Genomic DNA, 12,042 nt, shown 5'->3' on the forward strand with positions numbered 1-12,042 from the left:
TTATGATCAGTTGTTTTTTGGTCTTTTGTTTTTGAGATGATAACATGTGCTTGTATGGGTTTTTGTTTGTTTTTGTCTTGTTTGTTTTTGTTGTTTTAAGTGTTTTGTTATAATCAAAGTTTTGTTGGTGTAGGCTGCTGAAAATCCATTGTATGTGATGTCAGACCATCTTTTTTTACTTGTATTGTTCAAGTAGGGGGCAGACAAACATAAGAAATGTTTTCTTCTTGCTGCTCCTTTCTAATCATGAAGGTGTAGAGTGTGTCTCTGTACACATTTTGTTGTCCACTTTCATGAAAGGAACAAAATAAATAAATAAAATAAATAAAACACATGATGACGATGAGCTGATTGTCTTAAAATGAAATAAAACGCAACTTTTAGCTTCTCAGATTAAACCAGAAGCTTAAACCCAGATTCATAGTGATCCTGATCCGTCCCCATCGCTGGTAAAACAGGATTAATGATCCGTTAGTTAGATTATTTACATTGCAGCACATAGAGTGTCCGGCAGCTAATGGTGCGTTCAAGGTCTACACCAATGTCAGAATTTTCTACTTTGTTTTGAGCTCCAAGTTCAGACTTTCAGTGTTAATAAAACACACCATAAGGCGTTACGGTAAGAACGTGTTAGACCCGCCTTCAAAATAAAAGCAAACACATGTAGCTTTCAAAATAAGAGCACATGGATGTGTTAGCAGAATCCACCACAGAATTTGCAAGAAGACTGTCAAAATAAGACGCCTTAAATAAAACAGAAGAACCTTTATTCTCCTTTGCAATAATTCTCTAAAATATGCAATGATTAAGATGGAGAGGCACCAAATTTAGACTTTTAGGGCAAAAATGTGAGTTTTTAAAAAAAACGATAACTCTAGTGAAAACGTCCTTCGTTTTTGTCTTTGTCAACTTTTTTCATACATAATCCAGTGTTCCTATTAGAAAAAGGATTCTGTAAGTGAACAGGAACACATGGTAAATATGTTTACTGAGACTGGGATGTCTACACTCCAACCAAAAATCAGACCCGCCTTCAAAATAAAAGCAAACACATGTAGCTTTCAAAAATAAGAGCACATGGATGTGTTAGCAGAATCCACCACAGATTCTGCAAGAAGACTGTCAAAAAAAGACGCTTTAAATAAAACATAGAAGAATCCTTATTATCCTTTACAATAATTAATTAAAATAAGTAATGATTAAGATGGAATAGTGGCATTAGAAGCCTTTAGAACCAGTGTTCCCCACAGGATTTTCCGAAACTATGATGGGGAATTTTTTTGCCCTAAAAGCCTAAATTTGGTGCCTCTCACACATTCTAATGCCACTATTCCATCTGAATCATTGCATATTTGAATGAATTATTGTAAAGGAGAATAAGGGTTCTTCTATGTTTTATTTAAGGCGTCTTATTTTGACAGTCTTCTTATAAATTCTGTGGTGGATTCTGTTAACACATCCATGTGCTCTTATTTGGAAAGCTACATGTGTTTGCTTTTATATTGTCTAACACATACTTACCGTAACTGAAAGTCGGAACTTGGAACTCGGAACAACGTCAAAAATTCTGACATTCATGTAGACCTTGAACGCACCATTAACCGCCAGACTCTCTGTGTGCTGCAATGTAAATAATCTAACTAACGGATCATTAATCCTGTTTTACCGGCGATGGGGGCGGATCAGGATCACTATGTGCCATCTGTCCTGAATCAACACTAAAAACACAAATGATCCTCAACATTCTGTACAAACAATGTCTAGATAGCTTTTCAAATACTACATTGAAGAAATTTGAGTGTGAGGATTCCTACTGACCCAGTGGAGAATTGTTGGACAGGTCGTATTTGCCGATCTCCAGGAATCGTCCATGTCTGGCGAGGCATCGGACACTGGCCTGCAGCTTCTCCTCAGCCAGAGAGTTCAGCACCATGTCCACACCTAAAAACACACCAAACAGACAAAACTGTGGTGTCAAACTGGAAGTGAGCAGTTGCTTGTCTTATGCTGGTTTACACCAGCAGACGTCCCCAGACTAGAAGCTGGAAGTCTTTAGTAAATCTAGAGTTTTACTGGATCATCTCCATGGTTCAGTTTAAGGTAGTAATCTGTTTTTTTATCAGTCTTTTCTAGTCTTGGGTTTGTCGCAGTGACGTAACACAACATGGTTTTATTCAGAATGATTTTTTTGGTTATTATCAAGAATGTTTCCATGACTGTAGATGTAAAAATGACCAAAAAATGTCACGAAATGACCAAACATAGTTGTTAAAATGATCACAAAAGACACAAAATGACCAAAAATAGATGTAAAATTGATTAAAATAGACACAAAATGACCACAATTGAGGTAGAAATGATTAAAAAAGACACAAAATGACCAAAAAAAGATGTAAAATGATCACAAAAGACACAAAATGACCAAAAATAGATGTAAAATGATCACAAAATACACAAAATGACCAAAAATAGATGTAAAAATGATTAAAATAGACACAAACTGACCACAATTGATGTAGAAATGATCAAAAAATGACACAAAATGACCAAAAATAGATGTAAAAATGATCAAAATAGACACAAAATGACCAAAAATAGATGTAAAAATGATTAAAATAGACACAAACTGACCACAATTGATGTAAAATGATCACAAAAGACACAAAATGACCAAAAATAGATGTAAAAATGATCAAAGACACAAAATGACCAAAAATAGATGTAAAAATGATCAAAATAGACACAAAATGACCAAAAATAGATGTAAAAATGATTAAAATAGACACAAACTGACCACAATTGATGTAAAATGATCACAAAAGACACAAAATGACCAAAAATAGATGTAAAAATGATCAAAGACACAAAATGACCAAAAATAGATGTAAAAATGATTAAAATAGACACAAACTGACCACAATTGATGTAGAAATGATCAAAATAGACACAAAATGACCAAAAATAGATGTAAAATGATCACAAAAGACACAAAATGACCAAAAATAGATGTAAAAATGATTAAAATAGACACAAAATCACCAAAAATAGATGTAAAAATGATTTAAAAAAGACACAAAATGACCAAAAAAAGATGTAAAATGATCACAAAAGACATAAAATGACCAAAAATAGATGTAAAAATGATCAAAAAAGACACAAAATGACCAAAAATAGATGTAAAAATGATCAAAATAGACACAAAATGACCAAAAATAGATGTAAAAATGATCAAAAAAGACACAAAATGACCAAAAATAGATGTAAAAATGATTAAAATAGACACAAAATTACCAAAAATAGATGTAAAAATTATTTAAAAAAGACACAAAATGACCAAAAAAAGATGTAAAATGATCACAAAAGACATAAAATGACCAAAAATAGATGTAAAAATGATCAAAAAAAGACACAAAATGACCAAAAATAGATGTAAAATGATCAAAAATAGACATAAAATGACCAAAAATAGATGTAAAATGATCAAAAAAAGACACAAAATGACCAAAAATAGATGTAAAATGATCAAAAATAGACATAAAATGACCAAAAATAGATGTAAAAATGATCAAAAAAGACACAAAATGACAAAAAAAAAAGATGTAAAATGATCACAAAATGACCAAAAAATAGATGTAAAAATGATTAAAAAAGACACAAAATGACCAAAAATAGATGTAAAAATTCTTAAAAAAGACACAAAATGACCAAAAATAGATGTAAAAATGATCAAAATAGACACAAAATGACCAAAAAAACAGTCACGGAAAAAAGCAGAAACAGAAACCCTTTTTCAGCTTTGTGAGGAGCATTTTGTGGCGTCTTGTTGTTGTTGTTGTTGTTGTTTTCAACACAAACCACTGAGTCACACACTAGAGCAGCTGGAGCCAGTAGCTGCTTCTCCTCCATTTAGTCAGTTTTTACTAAGAGATGATGGAGAAACTGCTAAAAGAATCTAGTTGTAGTCTGTAAATAGTTTCCCTGCTAGATTGACAGTCTGTCTAAACTTGTCTTTAGATGGCAGCAGGTAGTTTTACAGGAGTCTCTGATGTTTAGGGAGCATGAACCAGTTGTTTGTTAATAAACAGCTCTAGTTTCAGCAGCAGGGTGTCTGACCTTTGCCCTCTGTGTGCAGCAGGATGTGCTGCTCAAACGTGGTGTCTCTGGAGTTGGAGAAGGACTCAGCAGAGAGCTGAGGGAACCTCTGCTGCAGGTAGGCCCGCTTCTCCTTAGAGCCTGGGAGGTTTAACAACAAGCAATTATTTTATACTTTGTCATAATTAGGACATACATAACATCTTTAAGTATTCATGACAAACAGTATGTGTCAGATGAGATCATAATTATGAGAAAATAAGTGTAATAAATGAGCTTTTATAGGTAATAAATAACATAACTCAGCAAATAATAAATCATATCAGAGCTTATTTTCTGTCACTATGACAGTGTTTGTCAATCAATCAGACTTTATTTGTAGAGCACTTTTCATACAAAAGAAACATAAGACAAAGTGCTTCACATAAAAAAAGGAGAAAATAATAATAATGATAATGAAACATAGAAACAAGCTAACACCCTCCATCCCATTATAAACAAAGCGCAAACTGAGGCAGGTTAGAAATAAATTAGATAAAAAAAATAACAATAAAATACAAAACAAAAGTAATTAATAATAACAATAAAAAGTAAAAAAAGCTAGATAAAAACATGAAAACAATTAATAAATAACTAAAAAGTAGAGCAGGATAATATATATATATATAGACTAATAAATAGTAGAAAATAAATAAATAAATAAAAGAGAAGAAGTTGCAACACTAACATGCGTGAGCAAAAAAAAATCTTTAAAACTGGTTCAAGTCAAAGCCAAATTAAAAAGATAAGTCTTCAGTTTGCTCTTAACCCATTTAGGCCTAAAATGCCTGAAAAAAATGCCTGTAAAACCTATATTTGAGAGCTTATACATGTGGCTTTTATAAGAAGTTGAGTTTATTTGTCCAATCCTTCAATACATTTTTTTTTTTTTTTTAAATCAACGTGTTGCCTTGCGACACACCCACATGTATTCTGATGCATTTCATTGGCCGAGAGACAGAAAATTGGTGGAAAAAACTACAAATACTACAAAACGATGTATCCGCTTTCCGGCTTTTCTTCTAACTTTAATATTATTAAAAGGCCAGTAGACCTGAGGGTCCTCCAGGGTTCACAGGATAAAATAAATCAGATAAATACGCTGGACTAAGACCATTAAGAGATTTATAAACCAGTAAAAGAATCTTAAAATCCACTCTGAACAATCGATGAAACACCTACCGACTGTGGTGAAGACTCTACACTTCCTGCTGAGAGCGATGGAGATGGCGGCCTGGCCGACGCCCCCCGACCCGGAGTGGATGAGGACCGATTCTCCCGGACGCAGTCTGCCACGAACCACCAGAGAGTAGTACGCCGTGGCGTAGACCACCGGCACCGAGGCCGCCTGCTCCAGAGTCCTGCACACACACACACACACACACACACACACAGGGACATCAGGAGGGTTTTTACCATTACAGAGCAACAAGTTATTGTCCTTAATGCTGAGAGACTTTTATACTGAAAGGACAAAGAGGAGAACACCTTGTTTATACCACAGTGAGCACAAAAACACTTTTAACCCTCTATGGCAGCTATTCAACCTTGGGGTCGGGACCCCAATTGGGGTCGCAAGATGATTTCTGGGGGTCGCCAAATCATTTTGGAAGTCAGCTCTGTCTCCACTGTGTTAAAGTGTTCATGTGTTTTAGTCTTTTTGGTCACTTAATGTCTTTTTTTGGTCATTTTGTGTTCTTTTTAGTCATTTTGTGTCTTTTTTTGGTAACTTTTTTATTATTTGGGTTATTTTGTTTCTTTTTTGGTCATTTTGTGTCTCTTTTGGTCATTCTGTGTCTTTTTTTAGTCAATTTTTTGTCCTTTTTTGGTCAATTTGTGTCTTTTTTTTTGTCATGTTGTGGTCAATTTGTGTCTTTTTTTGTCATTTTGTTTCCTTTTTGGTCATTTTGTGTCTTTTTTTGGTAACTTTTTTATTATTTGGGTTATTTTGTTTCTTTTTGGTCATTTTGTGTCTCTTTTGGTCATTTTGTGTCTTTTTTTAGTCAATTTTTTTGTCCTTTTTTGGTCATTTTGTGCCTTTTTTGGTCATTTGTTTACTTTTTTTTGTCATTTTGTTTCTTTTTTGTATGATCTGAACTGTGCGTGTGAGATTGTGTTCAGTGAGTGGGGGTCACGGACAACATGCATGTTAAATTGGGGGTCGCGACTCAAAAAGGTTGAGAACTACTGCTCTATGGTACGGTGTTATACCCATTTTGGCCTGTCAAATTTCTACAATGCATGTTTTTGAGTCGGGGCCGGGTCGCGGGGGCAGCAGGTCTCCCGGATAAGCGGACGAGAATGGATGGATGGATGTTTTTGAGTGATGCAATACTTTAAAAAAGAGGGAGTAGTATAGGGAACCAATAGCAATGCTTTAATGTGTCACATGACCTCCAGGAGGCCATGTTGAAACACTATTTTGCAGACTTTTACAATTTGACATTTTGTGCCACAAAAAAATCACTCAAAACATAATTTCCTGGCCCTTTTCCATCTGGAAAAAATATATATTCCTACTGATTAATTTAGCATCTCTTTTGGTAATTTTACATGTTTTCAGGGGTCATTTCGTGACTTTTTTGGTCTTTTTTGGGTTATTTTATTTTATGGTATTTTTACATGTTTTTGGGGTAATTTAGTGACTTCTTTGGTCTTTTTTGGGTGATTAAGCGTTTTTTTTGTGGTAATTTTACATGTTTTGGGATCATTTTGTGACTTTTTTAGTCTTTTTTGGGGTAATTTTATTTCATTTTTTGGTAATTTTACATGTTTTGGGGTCATTTTGTGACTTATTTGGTCTTTTTTGGGGTAATTTAGTGTCTTTTTTGGTAATTTTACATGTTTTTGGGGGTCATTTAGTGACTTTTTTGGTCTTTTTTGGGTAATTTTATTTTATTTTTTGGTATTTTTTACATGTTTTTGGGGTAATTTAGTGACTTTTTAGGTCTTTTTTTGGGTAATTTTACATGTTTTTGGGGTCATTTAGTGACTTATTTGGTCTTTTTTGGGTGATTAAGCGTTTTTTTTTGTGGTAATTTTACATGTTTTGGGATCATTTCGTGACTTTTTTAGTCTTTTTTGGGTAATTTTATTTCATTATTTGGTAATTTTACATGTTTTGGGGTCATTTTGGTAAATGGACCTGCACTTATATAGCTATTTTCTAGTCGCTTTGCAACCACTCAAAGCTCTTTACACTACAGACTGACTCATTCACCCACACATTCATACTGGTGGCAGAGGCTACCCTAAACGGTCCCACCTGCCACCATTGGGAATTCATTCACACACCGATGAACACAGCATCAGGAGCAATCTGGGGTTCAGTATCTTGCTCAAGGATACTTCGACATGTAGGCTGCCATGGTCGGGGATCGAACCACCAACCCTTCGGTTGGGGGCCAACCAACTCTCCCAACTGAGCCACAGCCGCCCCAATTTTGTGACTTATTTGGTCTTTTTTGGGGTAATTTAGTGTCTTTTTTAGTATTTTTACATGTTTTTGGGGGTTTGATAGGAGAGTAAAGCTTCATTTCTGATAGTTTCATCCACTTAGACTGTTGTAGACATTCATTTCAATGGGTCGTTGATTCAATGGTTCAATGTTTCCTACAGGCAACATTCAGACAAGAAACCAGTTAAAAAAGTTCCTTTTATAATGTTTTTAAATTTAAAATGTTATGTATTGTTCCCTGTTGAAGCTACTGAATCTTTTAAATGATGTTAAAATTCATTTTAAAAACTTTCTTTTTCACTTGTGCACCATTATGATACAATGTTGCCTACGGACAACAATATAGTAAATATATGTGAAAAGTGTGTGCGATATTGTAAAGTGATGCACTGACCAGCTGGAGGGAACGTCCCAGAGGAAGCGTTGGTCAGCATCCACGCTTGTTGCCAGGCCTCGGGCAGGCAGCAGCCCCATCACACGCCGGCCAGCAGGGTCCCGGCCAGAGAACTCCATACCCAGCATGCACTGCTGCAGGGCCAGGTCACCTGAGGAACCAGGTACAGTCAGGTCCATGTGCTTCATGTAAAATCTAGCTGCTATTACTTCACATTGTGTCGTTTCCTATAAGATGCTGAGGAACACGATTCCTACAAACACAGGGACATCTAAAGAAATGTGAATATCGTGAAAAAGTTCAATATTTTTTGTCAATTATTTCAGAAAGTGAAACTCATACATTAAATAGATTCAATACACATAGTGTGAAAATATTTCAAGCCTGTATTTCTTGTAATTTTGACGATTCTGGCTTCGAGATAATGAAAACACTAAACTCAGTGTCTCAATTCATGCAAAAGGAGGCCCAACTCTTTTGGTCATTTTGTGTCTTTTTGGGTCATTTTACATCATTTTTTGGTAATTTTATATATTTCCTTGGTATTTTGTGTCTCTTTTGGTAATTGTATGTTTCTTTTTGGTCATTTTGTGTCGTTTTGGTCATTTTATGTATTTTCTTGGTTATGTTGTGTCTCTTTTGGTAATTTTACATCTTTTTGGGTCATTTTGTGTCTTTTTTGGTCATTTTTGTGGGTTTTTGGTCATTTTATGCATTTTGTTGATTATGTTGTGTCTCTTTGGTCATTTTGTGACTTTTGATCATTTGACAACCTTTTTTTGGTAATTTTATGTATTTCCTTGGTATTTTGTGTCTCTTTTGGTAATTGTATGTCTCTTTTTGGTCATTTTATGTATTCTCTTGGTTATGTTGTGTGTCTTTCAGTCATTTTGTGCCTTTTTTGGTCATTTTGTGTCGTTTTGGTCATTTTATGTATTCTCTTGGTTATGTTGTGTCTCTTTTGGTAATTTTACATCTTTTTGGGTCATTTTGTGTCTTTTTTGGTCATTTTTGTGGGTTTTTGGTCATTTTATGCATTTTCTTGATTATGTTGTGTCTCTTTGGTCATTTTGTGACTTTTGATCATTTGACAACCTTTTTTTGGTAATTTTATGTATTTCCTTGGTATTTTGTGTCTCTTTTGGTAATTGTATGTCTCTTTTTGGTCATTTCATGTATTCTCTTGGTTATGTTGTGTGTCTTTCAGTCATTTTGTGCCTTTTTTGGTCATTTTGTGTCGTTTTGGTCATTTTATGTATTCTCTTGGTTATGTTGTGTCTCTTTTGGTAATTCTACATCTCTTTGGGTCATTTTGTGTCTTTTTTGGTCATTTTTGTGGGTTTTTGGTCATTTTATGCATTTTCTTGGTTATGTTGTGTCTCTTTCGGTCATTTTGTGACTTTTTTTGATAATTTTACAACCTTTTTTTGGTAATTTTATGTATTTCCTTGGTATTTTGTGTCTCTTTTGGTAATTGTATGTCTCTTTTTGGTCATTTTATGTATTCTCTTGGTTTTGTTGTGTCTCTTTCAGTCATTTTGTGTCTTTTTTTTAATCATTTTGTGTCTTTTTGGGTCATTTTGTGTCGTTTTGGTCATTTTATGTATTTTCTTGGTTATGTTGTGTCTCTTTTGGTAATTTTACGTCTTTTTGGGTCATTTTGTGTCTTTTTTGGTCATTTATGTGGGTTTTTGGTAATTTTATGCATTTCCTTGGTATTGTGTGTCTCTTTTGGTAATTTTGTATCTTTTGTTTTGGTAATTTTGTGCCTTTTTTGGTCATTTTACATCCTTTTAGGTTATTTTATGTATTTCCTTGATAATTTGTGTCTCTTATGGTCATTTTGTGACTTTTTTTTGGTCATTTTACATCCTTTTTTGGTTATTTTATGTATTTCTGTGATATTTAGTGTCTCTTTTGGTCATTTTTGTGTCTTTTTGGAAATTTTAACACTTCCTGAAATGATTGACAAAAATATTGAACTTTTTCACAATATTCTAATTCTAATTTCTGAGACGTACCTGTATAAAGACTAATAAAGTTGTGTGTACCTGGAATAGCATCAGGAGGCAGTTTCCCGGTGGCCAGCATGATGTCTCTGAAGTTGAGCGAGCTGTAGTGGACGCGACACAGCTGCACGTTGGGGTTGTTGGACACAAAGTGTCGGAGAGGAGAAGCAATCCATCTCAGAGAGGACAGGTCGCCTCGGGTCAACACGTTGACGTAGGCCATCTCTGTCAACTCTTCATTCAGATCTGACAAACAAACAAACAAACAAACAAACAAACAGACAAGAGATGAAATGGATCTGTGTTGTCTAATTATGGTTGAAGTGACAAAGCCAACCATCACATACATTTAAATTTGTATTTAGTTACCTTGGTGGATGATCTGGTGCCTGAAGACGCCCCACTGTCCATCTCTGAACACATTCATGCTCAGATCCCCCTCCAGCACTGACTGCAGGGACTGGTGGGCCGGCTGGAGGACCGGAGACGCTGAGGACTCGTTTAGATTGGACACGAAGGCACAGCTGGAAACATAACAATGAAAACATACAGAATAGAATCAATAACTAAAACACTGTTCGCATTTCAATTAAGCATTGGATACATTGTAGAGGAGAATAAGGGTTTTGTTTTATTCAAGGCGTCATATTTTGACAGTCTTCTTGTAAATTCTGTGTTGGATTCTGTTAAAAATTCCATATGCTCTTACTTTGACAGCTACATGTGTTTGCTTTTATTTTGTAGGCGGGTCTAACACCTTCTTACCGTAACGCCTTATGGTGTGTTTAACTTACACTCAAAGTCAGAACTTGAAAGTTGGAACTTGGAGCTCGGAACAATGTCGAAAATTCTGACATTGGTGTAGACCTTGAACGCACCATTAGCCGCCAGACTCTCTATGTGCTGCAATGTAAACAATCTAACTAACGGAACATTAATCCTCTGTTTAAATGGTGATGTTTGGCGCCTTATGAAGGGAAAGTAGGGGGGATGGATTGGGATCTGCGCTCATGGTTATGACACAGCACAGGAGTTTGTTTAGAACAGCTATTCTCAACCTTGGGGTCCCGACCCCAACTGAGGTCGCGAGATTATTTCTGGGGGTCGCCAAATCATTTAGGAAGTCAGCTCTGTCTCCACTGTGTTAAAGTGTTCATGTGTTAATGTGTTTTAGTCTTTTTGGTCATTTAATGTCTTTTTTTAGTAATTTTGTGGGGGTCTTTTTGTCACTTTGTGTCTTTTTTGATCATTTTGTGTCATTTTGTGGTCAATTTGATTCTTTTTTGGGTAATTTTGTGTCTTTCCTGACAACATGCATGTTAAATTGGGGGTTGCGACTCAAAAAGGTTGAGAACTCCTGGTTTAGAAGACATGACCTACCGTATCCGGTTGCCTCCTGGTTCCTGCCGTAGACAGTTGACCATTCCCACAATGCCGCAGTGGGCCTGAGAGGCGGTCAGCCACACGGGACAGTCTGAGGACTCAGCCAGCGTCGCCTGCAGCACACAGCGGATTTGTGAATGATTCATTCATTCTGAATTGGTGAATGACAGTTTCCCTTTCAGTAGAGCCAGACACAGATAAAAGGATAATGAATGAACACACCTTGAGTGTTTCCACCCATGTGTAGTCGGTGCTGTCCACAGGTATGAAGACAGGTTTCTGGTTGCCTGGAGACGGACGGCGACAGAGAAACAGAGCCGTACCGTAGAAAGACTTCCTGACAGCCACGAGGCTGAGGGAGGCCTCAGAGAACACCTTCTCCCACTCCGCCTGGTGAGAAGAGGAGGAAAAATCAGTAAAACACGACCTCCGACCCACACATTTAATCTGAAAATACGAAATCACTTTTTCGAGCTTTCAGCTTCAAGAATCGTACAGATTGACAGAATGATGCTTTTAAGAAACGGACAAGAGATTAACAAGGGCGAAAAAAGTTCGCATTAAGTAGTGTTGGGACAACGAAGCTTCATAAAGCACTTGCTTTATTGGCGGTCTTGGCTTAAAAAAAGTCCTCAATTACCACTGCACTGACATTTTCTGAACTTTCC

At 35.8% G+C, this 12,042-nt stretch overlaps 1 protein-coding gene across 1 annotated transcript in view; it reads right to left on the reverse strand.

Moving 5' to 3' along the window:
- Positions 1-12,042, reverse strand: part of fasn (fatty acid synthase) — a 79,091-nt gene that overhangs the window by 18,746 nt on the left and 48,303 nt on the right. Inside the window, 8 exon segments of the mRNA XM_059325234.1 lie at positions 1,819-1,941; positions 4,114-4,233; positions 5,314-5,492; positions 7,983-8,133; positions 10,034-10,237; positions 10,361-10,515; positions 11,372-11,487; positions 11,597-11,764. Of these exon segments, the coding sequence (XP_059181217.1) occupies positions 1,819-1,941; positions 4,114-4,233; positions 5,314-5,492; positions 7,983-8,133; positions 10,034-10,237; positions 10,361-10,515; positions 11,372-11,487; positions 11,597-11,764 (1,216 nt within the window).

Source organism: Centropristis striata, chromosome 21 (assembly GCF_030273125.1).
Source record: "Centropristis striata isolate RG_2023a ecotype Rhode Island chromosome 21, C.striata_1.0, whole genome shotgun sequence".
NCBI classification, from domain to species: domain Eukaryota; kingdom Metazoa; phylum Chordata; class Actinopteri; order Perciformes; family Serranidae; genus Centropristis; species Centropristis striata.